Below are 15,183 nucleotides of genomic sequence, written 5' to 3'. Positions count from 1 at the left end.
GTACAGCACCACAGAGAGGTATAGAGTCACAGACAGGTACAGAGTCACAGACAGGTACAGCACCACAGAGGACTACAGCACCACAGACAGGTACAGCACTGCAGACAGGTAAAGCACCACAGAGGACTACAGCACCACAGACGGTTCAGCACCACAGACAGGTATAGAGTCACAGACAGGTACAGAGTCACAGACAGGTACAGCACCACAGAGGACTACAGCACCACAGACAGGTACAGCACCACAGAGAGGTACAGCACCGCAGACAGGTTCAGCAGCACAGATGGGTACAGCACCACAGACGACTACAGCACCACAGAAAGGTACAGCACCACAGAGGGGTACAGCACCGCAGACGACTACAGCACCACAGACGGGTACAGCACCACAGACAGGTACAGAGTCACAGACAGGTACAGAGTCACAGACAGGTACAGCACCACAGACAGGTACAGCACCACAGAGAGGTACAGCACCACAGACAGGTACAGCACTGCAGACAGGTAAAGCACCACAGACAACTACAGCACCACAGACAACTACAGCACCACAGACAACTACAGCACCACAGACAATACAGCACCACAGACAACTACAGCACCACAGACAATATAGCACCACAGACAACTACAGCACCACAGACAACTACAGCACCACAGACAACTACAGCACCACAGACAACTACAGCACCACAGACAATACAGCACCACAGACAACTACAGCACCACAGACAATATAGCACCACAGACAACTACAGCACCACAGACAATACAGCACCACAGACAACTACAGCACCACAGACAACTACAGCACCACAGACAACTACAGCACCACAGACAATACAGAACCACAGACAACTACAGCACCACAGACAACTACAGCACCACAGACGACTACAGCACCACAGACAATACAGAACCACAGACAATACAGCACCACAGACAACTACAGCACCGCAGACAATACAGCACCACAGACAACTACAGCACCACAGACCATACAGCACCACAGACAATACAGCACCACAGACAACTAAAGCACCACAGACAACTACAGCACCACAGACGACTACAGCACCACAGACGACTACAGCACCACAGACAATACAGCAGCACAGACAGTACAGCACCACAGACCATACAGCACCACAGACAATATAGCACCACAGACAACTACAGCACCGCAGACAATACAGCACCACAGACAATATAGCACCACAGACAACTACAGCACCACAGACAATACAGAACCACAGACAGGTACAGCACTGCAGACGACTACAGCACCACAGAGAGGTACAGCACCACAGAGAGATACAGCACCACAGACAGGTACAGCACGACAGACAGGTACAGCACCACAGAGGACTACATCACCACAGAGAGGTACAGCACCACAGACAATACAGCACCACTGACAGGTACAGCTCCACAGACGACTACAGCACCAAAGACGACTACAGCACCACCGAGAGATACAGCACCACAGACAGGTACAGCAACACAGAAAGGTACAGCACCACAGAGGGGTACAGCACCACAGACGACTACAGCACCACAGACAACTACAGCACCACAGACAATACAGAACCACAGACAATACAGCACCACAGACAACTACAGCACCACAGACAACTACAGCACCACAGACAATACAGCACCACAGACAATACAGCACCACAGACAACTACAGCACCACAGACAACTACAGCACCACAGACAATACAGAACCACAGACAATACAGCACCACAGACAACTACAGCACCGCAGACAATACAGCACCACAGAGAGGTACAGCACCACAGACGACTACAGTACCACAGACAATACAGCACCACAGACAACTACAGCACCACAGACAACTACAGCACCACAGACAATACAGCACCACAGACAATACAGCACCACGGACAATACAGCACCGCGGACAATAGAGCACCACAGAAAATACAGCAACACAGACAATACAGCACCACAGACAATACAGCACCACAGACAACTACAGCACCACAGACAACTACAGCACCACAGACAACTACAGCACCACAGACAATACAGCACCACAGACAATACAGCACTTCAGACAATACAGCACCACAGACAACTACAGCACCACAGACAATATAGTACCACAGACAACTACAGCACCACAGACAATACAGCACCACAGACAACTACAGCACCACAGACAACTACAGCACCACAGACAACTACAGCACCACAGACAATACAGAACCACAGACAACTACAGCACCACAGACAACTACAGCACCACAGACGACTACAGCACCACAGACAATACAGAACCACAGACAATACAGCACCACAGACAACTACAGCACCGCAGACAATACAGCACCACAGACAACTACAGCACCACAGACCATACAGCACCACAGACAATACAGCACCACAGACAACTACAGCACCACAGACAACTACAGCACCACAGACGACTACAGCACCACAGACGACTACAGCACCACAGACAATACAGAACCACAGACAATACAGCACCACAGACAACTACAGCACCGCAGACAATACAGCACCACAGACAACTACAGCACCACAGACCATACAGCACCACAGACAATACAGCACCACAGACAACTACAGCACCACAGACAATACAGCACCACAGACAATACAGCACCACAGACCATACAGCACCACAGACAATATAGCACCACAGACAACTACAGCACCGCAGACAATACAGCACCACAGACAATATAGCACCACAGACAACTACAGCACCACAGACAATACAGAACCACAGACAGGTACAGCACTGCAGACGACTACAGCACCACAGAGAGGTACAGCACCACAGAGAGATACAGCACCACAGACAGGTACAGCACGACAGACAGGTACAGCACCACAGAGGACTACATCACCACAGAGAGGTACAGCACCACAGACAATACAGCACCACTGACAGGTACAGCACCACAGACGACTACAGCACCAAAGACGACTACAGCACCACAGAGAGATACAGCACCACAGACAGGTACAGCAACACAGAAAGGTACAGCACCACAGAGGGGTACAGCACCACAGACGACTACAGCACCACAGACGGGTACAGCACCACAGACAGGTACAGAGTCACAGACAGGTACAGAGTCACAGACAGGTACAGCACCACAGAGGACTACAGCACCACAGACAGGTACAGCACTGCAGACAGGTAAAGCACCACAGAGGACTACAGCACCACAGACGGTTCAGCACCACAGACAGGTATAGAGTCACAGACAGGTACAGAGTCACAGACAGGTACAGCACCACAGAGGACTACAGCACCACAGACAGGTACAGCACCACAGAGAGGTACAGCACCGCAGACAGGTTCAGCAGCACAGATGGGTACAGCACCACAGACGACTACAGCACCACAGAAAGGTACAGCACCACAGAGGGGTACAGCACCGCAGACGACTACAGCACCACAGACGGGTACAGCACCACAGACAGGTACAGAGTCACAGACAGGTACAGAGTCACAGACAGGTACAGCACCACAGACAGGTACAGCACCACAGAGAGGTACAGCACCACAGACAGGTACAGCACTGCAGACAGGTAAAGCACCACAGACGGTTCAGCACCACAGACAGGTATAGAGTCACAGACAGGTACAGAGTCACAGACAGGTACAGAGTCACAGACAGGTACAGCACCACAGAGGACTACAGCACCACAGACAGGTACAGCACCACAGAGAGGTACAGCACCACAGACAGGTACAGCACCACAGAGAGGTACAGCACCGCAGACAGGTTCAGCACCACAGAGAGGTACAGCACCGCAGACAGGTTCAGCAGCACAGACGGGTACAGCACCACAGACGACTACAGCACCACAGACGGGTACAGCACCACAGACAGGTACCGAGTCACAGACAGGTACCGAGTCACAGACAGGTACCGAGTCACAGACAGGTACAGAGTCACAGACAGGTACAGAGTCACAGACAGGTACAGCACCACAGCTAACACCTTATATGTTCCAATCTTATTTTATTGAAAAACATTTAACAATACCCGTGAAATAATGCAAACTTGTTGTTTTAACTGCACATGATATAGTTAACTCAAATATAAATGAAAAGTTGAAAGCATTGCTGTTTAAACTACTTAATTATATCAGTTCCTTTAGTCTTTCATTTTTCAAGTTTTAGCGGGTAGAGGTAGACAAGATCAGTGGATAAGATCAGTTTCATATGTAAGTATCGGCCAATCGCCGATCCCCCAAAATTAAGGAAATCGGCGCCAATTGATCAGCCGGCCGATCAATCAGTGCACCCCAGATCAGACGCTTGAGGTTAGAGTTTGGGTTCTTCAGGCCTGATCTTCATCCCTTTAAGTCTTTCTTTAGTTGTGACACTCATGTCTAGCTCTGCTGTGTAAAATCAACAGCTTTGTTTGGAATTATCCAACATTTACTGATCTCAGACAGATGAGAGCCTCATTACTGTGTATCCTGTTAGCTTTGTTCAAAAAGAAAAGTTGGGGGTAAATGAAGATTGTTCCTATGAAGAGGTTGCTGCTTTTATCCCAACAGACCACAGAGACACAGATACGTTTTCCTCATAACTGCTTTAACTTTTGTAGGAATCGTGAGATTTTAGAGCTGGGCTTGGACAACGAGGATTCTGAACATGAGAACGATGAGGACACAAACCAAAGTAAGCCAGTTCACTTATACACTTATGTAATATACTTATTAACTGTCATCTATTCCATATTCCACATAAAGTGACATATTTCAGAGGTTTTTAGTTTCAATCTGGATCTTTTTCATGAAAAACATCTGAAAATATGAGAACATTGTAGAAAAGTCCACTTGTCAGTTATTTCATTTCTAAATGAGCTCTGATTGGCTAATGAACTGAAAACACCTGCAATGGCAAGCTCTCTGTCCTCACAATCATGATGAAGACTGCTGACTCAGCAGTTGTCCAGCAGACGATCATTGAAACGTGCCGTAAGGAGAGCAGCCCAGCTGTGAAGGACTCCCAGTAGCACATTGGGGTCAGCAGAGGCTGTATTTATGGTCCTACTTTGGCCCCAGTCACTGATTAAGTGAAGAAGGCTTCTGGAGGACAACCATGACCTGGATGAGCGCAGACATTTAGTAACACCCCAGCAGTGCCACAAACTGTCTGCCCTGTCACTTTAATGATACCGTTGGTGTGAAAGGAGCCCAGACCAAGCACTGAGAACAGAATGAACATCATGTTCCAGAAGGTCAGCTTTTCTGAACTGTAAATCCTGTAATCTTCTAATACTAGTGGACTTTTATGAGCTGTAAACTGAAATAATCCAGATCACAACAAGTCTTCAGATTTTCCCCTGAGTCCGGCATGAACAGAGAACACATGGAAGTTTCCCTTCTGGAACTTTTCGTGATACTCTTACTTTCTGAGATGCACCTGTGTGTATTGTTATTTATATTTAATGTTGTGAGTGATTATTACCAAATACTGGGTTTTCTTCTGTGTGGGCTTGTTTATTGGTTTTTGTACTTTACCACAGGTTCCACCCTGCAGGACAAGGATGATGACCCAGTTCCAGCTGAAACAGGGCAAAACCACCCCTTCTTTCGTAGATCGGACTCCATGACCTTCCTGGGCTGCATCCCACCAAACCCATTCGATGTTCCCCTGGCTGAAGCCATCCCTCTGGCAGATCAGCCCCATCTCCTGCAGGTCTGAGTTTGAGATCAGTACCTTTGAGGTGTTTTAATGGTGCAATTCTGTGCCAGAGTGAAGCTCTGATGTCATCAACCCCCAAAGACATTCATGTATTTTTATGCTGTGTTTGTAAACTGGAAAGACCAATACAACAAAGAACCAAGAGCTCTTATATTCTGACTACTGTGACGTCAGTCATGCTCACCTTTCAGGTAGAAAGGCTTGCAAATGGCTTGAAAAGCAAAGGATGGCAGCTGTAATGACTTAAACACTAGTATCTCCGCTGACCACAATGTGGTTCTTTCTACCTGAACCTCGGCAGACTGTTTAGGACGCCGTCTTAGAGCTCATCAAAAAAAGATGATACTGTGCAGATTGTGCTAATGAATGCTTTTTGCACACTGATGGTTTAGAAAACCACAAAGGAAAGAAACTTTGTTTCAGAATACCAGACTTCCTGTAGGGATTTCACCTGGACCTGGACTGTCTCAGTCAGCTGAATAGGTCTATCAAATTTCAGTTATCGAAGTGAAAGGACTGAATTTCTTTTTGCTTTTTGGTCTGCTGTATACAGTCCCTAGAAAAACTATGTGAACCCTTTGAGATTTCTTGGATTTCTGCATAAATTGGTCATAAATGTGTTCTGATCTTCATCTAAATCACAACAATAGACAAACACAGTCTGCTTAAACTAATACTGCACAAAAAATGAGATGTTTTCATGTTTTTATTGAACAAAACATGTAAACATTCACAGTGCAGGGTGGAAAAAGTATGTGAACCCCTAGGCTAATGACTGGTTGACCCTCCTTTGGCAGCAATAACCTCAACCAAACGTTTCCTGTAGTTCAGATCAGACCTGCACAACGGTCAGGAGGAATTTTGGACCATTCCCCTTTACAAAATTGTTTCAGTTCAGCAATATTATTTGGATGTCTGGTGTGAATCGCTCTCTTGAGGTCATGCCACAGCATCTCAATCGAGTTGAGGTCAGGACTCTGACTGGGCCACTCCAGAAGGTGTATTTTCTTCTGTTGAAGCCATTCTGTTGTTGATTTACTTCTATGCTTTGGGTCGTTGTCCTGTCCATCACCCATCCTCTGTTGAGCTTCAGTTGGTGGACAGATGGTCTTAAGTTTTCCTGCAAAATGTCTCGATAAACTTGGGAATTCATTTTTCCGTCAATGACAACAGTCCGTCCAGGCCCTGAGGCAGCAGAGCAGCCCCAAACCATGATGGCCCCTCCACCATATTTACAGTTGGGATGAGGTTTTGATGTTGGTGTGCTGTGCCTTTTTTTCTCCACACATAGCGTTGTGTGTTGCTTCCAAACAACTCAATTGTGACCAAAGCCAGATAAAGTTCCTGCAAGTCGGCATTCTGGTGGTTGAGAAAAATGGATACAAAGTCGTTTTCTTCAAAATGATCGTTTTTTCTCATTTTATGCAAGTCCAACAATTAAAATACTCATTCGATGACAAAAATAACACAAATGTGACATTTACAAGCGTTAATTTTGTGTCTAAAAATACCCTCTTTTCGTAGTTTCTGTGGGGAGATTGAGGGGAGGGGAAAGCGAAACTGCCATTGTTCCCAGTTTCACCCATTGAGATCGACAATGACAAACACCGCATGGCTCAAACGCCATCCCCTTCGGCACATAACTACAGCTGTTTCTAGTTATCACCTTTATCAACAAGCCTCAAGATGCACCCTGCAGCGAAGAAAAGTAGAAGAGACGATGAAAAAAGCAGCAAGAATTATCAACAGACTTGGGACAACTTCAAGATCACTCGACAGTGAAAGTTTGATAAATGCGGATTTCCTATGGGAATATTTTGATGAGCGTCACCAGTCCGATTCAGAAAATTGGTTTGGTTGGACTTAATGTAAATGTGGCTCTATTGTTCATGCCCATTACCTGGCCTGCCTGAAGGTAGAAGAAGTCCTGAAACTTTGAGCCTGGTTTTCTCAGAACAAACGGGAACTAGAAGTTAACATTCAAATGAGCATATCTTTGTAAAATATGCTCAGATTAAGGTGCATGATACATCATTTGAAAGCTTGGAATCTACACTTTCACAATGTGTAAAAAACTCAAAAATGACCTCGGACGACTTGCAGGAATTTTTACCAGCTTTGGTCACAATTTTGGTTTCATCTATGGACAGAATATTTTGCCAGTCGTGCTGTGGAACATCCAGGTGCTCTTTTGTAAACTTCAAATGTGCAGCAATGTTTTTTTGGACAGCAGTGGCTTCCTCCATGGTGTCCTCCCGTGAACTCCATTCTTGTTTAATGTTTTGCTTATTGTAGATTTGTCAACAAAAATGTTGGCATGTGCCAGACAGGACAACCACGGGAGAGTAGAAACAGTGCTGAACCTTCTCCATTTGTAGACAGTCTGTCTTACCGTGGACACATGAACATCAAGGCTTTTGAGATACTTTTACAACCCGGCTCCAAGGCTGCAACATAAATGGGAGGCGAGACGAGGTAGAAGCTGTTTAGCCAACAATTTATTTACAAACAGGCAGGAATACACCGACCAAATTCAGTTCCCAACACAACAAAGAAATAATCAGCCACTCCGTGAAGCACGCTCCACCATGTGAGACATGAGGGAGAGAGCTAAGTCACTGATCCAGGAGGCAGATTTAAAGGGGAGACTACACTGAGCCCAGGTGTAGCTCATTCTCCTGATGACGCTGACCCCGCTTTCCCCCGACCCTGCAACCAGAGAGCAAAAAGAAACCAGCAAACAGGAAAAGAGGAACACCTAGTGTTCTGGAGGGGTCATCACAGTAACCCTTTCCAGCTTCATGCAAGTCAACAATTCTTGATCGTAACTGTATTGTCCAAAGATGAGCTGAATCCAGCTACAACAAGGAAACTGACCATGTGACTGATAGTCGACTGGTGCCAAGCTTGGGAGGCAGTGGGTAAATCCTTACTCCTTAGCTTTGGCCAGGAGGCCCGACACTGCTGTGTTTGATTCTCAGCTGCAGTTCCATTATCATGAGAAGAGCCTGGGCAGGGATCATAGTGAGGTTAGGGAGAGGGCAGAATTACATGAGCAGTTCTGTGCTAAAACACCAGGCCAGTATCCTCATGTGTTTATTATTGTTGAGGCATGTTGCCTCAGAGGAGTCATGACGTTGCAGACCTGTCTATCAGCTGCTTTTCTATACAGGTAGAATGGGCTCCTCTCTGCACTAGTGGGATAGGGGCGTAGAGGCAGTCAGTCTGTGGCACTGCTTGTGTGTTAGTGAGCCTTCAGCTCATCTGTACAGCTGAGGCTGGTGTCTCTCGTCTTCCTTCCACACACTTCCTATAGGGTTCTGGTCAGACCGGTGGACTGGACCATCAAGCACAGTAATAAAATGGTCAGCAAACTATTTCTGGTAGTTTCAGCACCATGGGTGGGTGCCAAGTCCTGTTGGGAAAGGAGTACGGTATCTCTGTAAACTTCACAGCAGATGGAAGCATGAAGGGCTCTAACGTCTCCTGGTACATGGCTGCATTGATCCTGGACCTGATAGAGCACAGGGGGCCAACACCAGCAGTGGACATGGCACCCTAGACCCCAGAATCTGGGTCCTTGATTTCTCAATGAAATGAAACACTTACATACAGTCTGAAATAGGGCTGGGCAATTTAGATTAAGGGTGAATCCCATTTCTGCCCCTTAGCCCTTCCCCTTCATCTACCCCTTCCCTTTCCCCTTGAAACAGTGGGGTAAGGGAGGGGGTGAAAACCTTCCCTTAAGAAACGAGACGCCACTTGATTGTAGTTCATTATCACACATTGCCAATGAACAGCTGCGTCATCGGAAGTGACTATAAAGCTTCGACTATCTCGTTCATACTGCGTTGATCTTCTCCACTTATACAATTAATAACCCTCATTTACACATGTAGATACCAGAAATACAATAAACTTCAATCCTCAGTGGCTAAAGATTGAATATATGAGAAAATACAGCTGTTGTGTTTTCTATAACCATTATGCCGAAAATATTTTTTCATTTCTGCGCCTCCTTCGTAGTCTGTTGTGCAATTTCGCAATTGAACACAGTTCATGGAGGGGAAATTCATCATACCGCTTGGTTTCAAGTGTGGTCCTGAAAAATCTTCGTTTCAAGTGCTATGTAGCCCTCGGCCCTTAGCCCTACCCCTCGATTCAAAAGAGAACTGGGACACCACTTCACCTGATGTGAACGTGCAAAGCCAAGGGGTAGGGCTAAGATAAGGGCTAAGGGGTAGAAATGGGATACACCCTAAATCACATTATGGCCTGCAGCAATTTTCAAATAGCAGAAGGTGCAGTGTTTCTTTAACCTGAAATCTGTGTCTAAATACCAGTTTAGAGCTTATTTTTCAACAGAGATGTTATGTGTTAAATATGCAATCATTCCAGTGCCATATTTTAAGAATAGTGTCCAAAGAAATTCTGTTTTCCACGTTTTTGTATTTTTTGCTTATAAAAATGACCATTCCCTGTGATACAACAGTTCATATCAAATGGGTAAAAAAATCATCACAATTTGATATTTTTTAAAAATTGTTCTACTCTGGAGCGTGCAGATGGTCAAGTGGTTTACGCGGGCAGCCCGGGTTTGTATCCGGCCGGTGGCCCTTTGCTGCATGCCTCTCCCCACTTTCGTCTCTGTTTCTGAATCTGTCCACTGTCCTCCTCTCTAATAAAGACAGAAAATGCCCAAAAATAAATCTAAAAAAGTTCTGCTCTATTTTAACCTACGATTGAGCTGGTTATCATAGAGAATTTATTATTGCTTGTTTTTGTTGTAAAGTGCTTGAGGTGAGGAATTGAGGAAATAATCGCTTATTAAATCACAATCGCAACATTGGGTAAAAAAAATAGCAATTCGATTATTTTCCCACATTGTTCAGCCCTAGTCTGAAACAGATCTTTGGACCACTGAGCAATGGCCCAGTTTTTTCTCCTTAGCCCAGGTGAGAGTCTTCATGATGTCGGTGGTAAAGGAGGGGCGGGACAATAGGAACATGACCCTTGAACCCATTCCCTGGACATGTCTGTGTGTGGTTGCTCCTGATCCACTGACTCCAGTCACAGTCCACTCTTTGTGAAGCTCCCTGAAGTCCTCTAAAGGTTGCTCTTGTGCACCTTTCCATGATTCCACTTTGATGCAGAGCTCTCTCAGCAGTGGCCCTCAGAGGCTGACCCTCCTGGTGGAGGTCTGTGGTCTTTATCAAGACTGTGGTTCTGTGTCCTGAACCAGAGAGGGAGAAAAAGGCACGGGAAACCTCTGCATGTATTTAAGGTTGATTAGCTAGCAAGAGGTGTTCAGAGCAGAAATAACTGATGAGGAATTGAACCATTGTTCACATTTTTTCAGATTCTTTATTTTCATGAGCTGTGAGCTGGGTTCAGACAACGCTGTTGTTTCTGGCTACAGAAGGGAGAGATGTTTTTCCTTATGGCAGGGCGCATACTGATGATGATGATGCATTTTAATTATAGGCACCTTTCAAAGCACTCAAGGTCTCCAACAAGAAAAGGTAAAAACAGGACATCTAAATAAGTCCACAGAAAATAGACAAGTTAGCAGTGAGTTAAAACACTGAATGAAACTGTGCAGGTCAACTGAAAAAGTCAAACTGAATACAGATCAGTTTGAAAAGATGGTTGTAGACGGGATTTGAAGATGGAGAGAGCATTAATATTGGATGTCTGGTGGGAGGGAGTAGAGTGACTAAAGGCTTTGGGGACCATGGTGGTCAAACGGGCCATCACGTTAGGACAACCAAACCTGTAAGAGACTATCAAATAAGATAAGGAGAATCAGCATCAGGTGACTCCTGAGGAAGACTGCCGGACTTAAGCAGTCAGAATGGTTAAAAAAAAAAAAAAAAAACAAAACACTTGAATTTGTCTGTGAGGAAAACCAAAAGTCTGGTATGTAGTTGACTGGGATTGTGTTTCTGTCCTCCAACAGCCAAATGCCAGGAAAGAGGATTTGTTTGGCCGTCCCTCTCAGGGATTGTACTCTTCTTCCTACATGGCTAACAAAGGGCTGGCTGAGGCGAGCATGGACAGGAACTGCCTGGAGGTAAACTTGGGCTCCTCTCTCCCCTCCCCCTCTCAGGTATATCACTCCTCTTTACTAACAGAACAACAGGCAGCTGTTTTAATATCCACTCTGAACAATGCTCATATATTTAAACACATTCAGGATTCATGATTTCCAGTGTTTTTTCCAGGAATACTCAGTAGCAAGAAAGCAATATTTATAGTAGTTTTGAGTGCACTGTTCAGCTGTGGATGTTAGAACATTGTGTCTTATTCTGATTCTTCATCACTCTGTTATCTCAGGATGTAAATGAGATGAAAGTACTAAATAAGTCATGAACCCTGCCAAATCAGATCCTACCCACAAAGATGTCCTACTCAGCCAACCTGAAGAATGTGATGAGCATGGATTGTGGCCAGGGGAACTCAGGGAACCAGTCTCTGGCAGAGCAGGAGGTGGAGGATGTGAAACAAGGCCCATCGCCCCATGACCTAGCTGCCCAGCTGAAGAGCAGCCTTCTGGCAGAGATCGGCCTCACGGAGAGTGATGGACCTCCTCTGCCCTCATTCAGGTACCAGATAATAGTCTATACACACCATTATGTGGTTAAATATTGTATGAAATGTAATCAGTGTTCTTCTCCTCTGTCCTAACTAGACCTCACTGTAGTTTCATGGGGATGATGATCTCACACGACATGCTGCTGGGCCGCTGGCGTCTGTCATTGGAGCTCTTTGGTCGAGTCTTTATGGAGGATGTTGGAGCAGAGCCTGGATCTGTACGTTTGTATTATCTGAATATTAAATTCTAACCATGAGTGGATGATAAAAATGCAGGGTTTCCCCAGAAAGAATGTAGAAACAACCATCCCCAGCTAAAAGGGTAAAGGAGACATCGAATACTTCAGTTTCATATCAGAGCTCATCTCCTCTTGCATGGCCAGTCCATCAAACAGGTTCTCTGGGAGAGAGAATTTCTAACCAACTGATTTGCCAAGGTCTTCTGTTCTTTAAATATGTGGTTAAAACTTTTTAGAATAAATCTAGCCTTGCTCTTACATTGTCTCTCAGAGCTAGAAGTGTCTCCACTCAGACCCACCAGGGACAGGACGATTCTGCTGTCACTATCAGCCAGCTGTGTAAAAAGTCACTGTAGCGTCTTCACAGCACCATACGCTTCATTTCCCCCAGTCATTAAACAGTTGGATCCTTGTTTTTGGCAGAGCAGCACACCAGAGACAGGAGTAAAGTGTTGGGGGTGTTACCAGCACCGTCTGACCAGTGTCAAACACACGCCAGCACTACACACTCAGTAGAGGTATCAAATGCTAACAGGGCTAATGGGTAAGGAACAGGACTGGATCAAACAGAATGAAATATGGTCTTTTCTAAGTGGACGGGAGCTTGTTTTGTGCTTTTCTTGTTCTGACTGCTCACTCACTACTACAGCTCATTCACACTGATGGTGAACGCTTCTATGTAGAGTCTGCTGTGAAGAGTAGCCATGAACTCATCTTCTTCATCCATCACATCCACACACCTGACAGCAGTGGGAGGGATCGGGGTCCAACATATAGCCCAAGGACACATTATCATGTGACTGCCTATGGTGGGGATCAAACCCCTGATATTCTGGGTGAAAGGTGACTGACTTTAGCTACTACAGATATAAAAAAGTCACAGTCAGCGCTGTAGGGGTGGAAGTTTGGCTTCAGTGCAGCCTAAACTAACAGCACTGCTGTATGATGACAGGAAAAATATTCCTCAGGATGATCCTGTAAACTCTGATGTTTCTTTGTCTTTCTACCATTTAGATCTTCAAACTAAAACAGAGACAGGATTCCCATAGACTACTTATGAAAGTGGATTTATTATTAATTGAATATTAATAACAATAAAATGTCAGTTTATTACACAGTAGGACATATTACCTTGGCAGATCAATAAAATCAGTCCTGGGCCTAAATAATAATGATAAGAATACTGTTTAAAAATACATTTTATACATTAAAGTCATTTAAAGTATTTTATATCATTCATTGCTTTTGTTGATTTTTTTATTTGATCAGTGTGTTATTTCTGTTTTGCCAGACAGCCATAGATTACAGCCAAATGTCAGCATAGACTAGAGTTCCTCTGACTGTAATCATCACGATTGTCCCATCCCTAGTTACAAACATTTAGCTTTAGACCTGCCATCTTTGCCCTACAGAAAAGTGTTTTATCTGCTCAGAGAAATCAGAAAACAGGCCAACACTGAACCAACACAGTTGTCCTCATGTGCATCACCTGTGGATAAGTCAGCTTCTTACTTTGCTATGAAGCTTTGAAGCAAAAAGGTCCTGATACTATCCAGGACCTGTTCTTCCACATAAGGATCCTTTGGGCCAAGCCTGGGACGAGGCTGTGGACGCTGGTGTCAGATATTGGGAATGCATTAAGATTAGTCATCACCAGTTTTCCTCCTGTCATTATTGAACTCTTCAGCAGCAGAGTGGAATAAGGTTCTATCAGTGTGCTGGTGTTTTTTCTGCCTCAGATAAATGCAACTCTATACGTGGATTTGGGTAATCTTAATGTGTTTCTGCTTGTTGCAGAATCTGTCTCTCCTCTCTGTAGTTACTAAAAATAAACACATTTTTTCCCAGACAGTGAAAAACTTGGCTGACCTGAAGTCTTTGGGCAGCCCCTAGAGGAGACTCACACTTTTAAAACCCATAATTTTATATAATAATAACAATTGAATGTTATATCATTTCATTTATAATGTGTAATAATAAATTAGTTTCAGGAAGAAATGTATGACTGTTCTCTTTCAACACTAGTTTTGGGCTGTCACTATGGGGCACGCTCCCCCAGGAGCAATATCACGCCAGTCCAGACTGGCAGACAGTCTGCTTCTAGAGGAGGGACTTCTTCCTCCTATAAAAGCCTGATGTATGCCTTCTATTCAGTCTTTCACCTCTTCTCGCGCCGAGAAACAACCTCTCAGGCGGTCATGTAAGCTAACAGGCTAACCCCTCAGTCGCCTAATGCTACCTTAAAGCTGCATATCTAGCTGAGTCTAGTAGCTAGACTGTCACCAAACAGTAGCCACTGCAGCTAGCCACCACACTAGCTGTTTCAGTTAGCCACCAAGCTAACGACTCTCTGATGGAGCTTATAGCCTTCCTTTGCTATGAACAACATCAAGCCACTGGCTAGGCTTTGTGTGCGAGGTAACAAGCTAACCAGAGCGGATACCCATGCTGCATGCACTTCATGCCTCGGGCTGCAACACACCCAGGACAGGCTAGCACCCCTGGCTACTTGTGAGCACTGTGTACGCTTCCCTCTAAAAACTCGCCAACGCAGACTAACACGTCAGGCTAGCTTGTCAACTGGGGATCCTTTGCCAGGGGTTACCATGCCCCTGCTGCAGA

At 45.2% G+C, this 15,183-nt stretch overlaps 1 protein-coding gene across 7 annotated transcripts in view; it reads left to right on the top strand.

The window, feature by feature from the left end:
* ubr5 (ubiquitin protein ligase E3 component n-recognin 5) overlaps window positions 1-15,183 on the top strand; it is a 186,209-nt gene that overhangs the window by 148,973 nt on the left and 22,053 nt on the right. For all 7 annotated transcript variants that reach the window (XM_041792405.1, XM_041792404.1, XM_041792403.1 and 4 more), the window contains exons 42-46: window positions 4,626-4,699; window positions 5,550-5,722; window positions 11,688-11,837; window positions 12,116-12,333; window positions 12,420-12,540. In XM_041792405.1, coding sequence (XP_041648339.1) covers window positions 4,626-4,699; window positions 5,550-5,722; window positions 11,688-11,837; window positions 12,116-12,333; window positions 12,420-12,540 — 736 coding nt within the window. The remainder of the gene's footprint in view (window positions 1-4,625; window positions 4,700-5,549; window positions 5,723-11,687; window positions 11,838-12,115; window positions 12,334-12,419; window positions 12,541-15,183) is intronic.

The sequence above is a fragment of the Cheilinus undulatus genome, linkage group 8, assembly GCF_018320785.1.
Source record: "Cheilinus undulatus linkage group 8, ASM1832078v1, whole genome shotgun sequence".
Classification (NCBI taxonomy): domain Eukaryota; kingdom Metazoa; phylum Chordata; class Actinopteri; order Labriformes; family Labridae; genus Cheilinus; species Cheilinus undulatus.
Note: the sequence above shows the minus strand (reverse complement) of the source record. Positions and strands in the feature narration are given on the sequence as shown.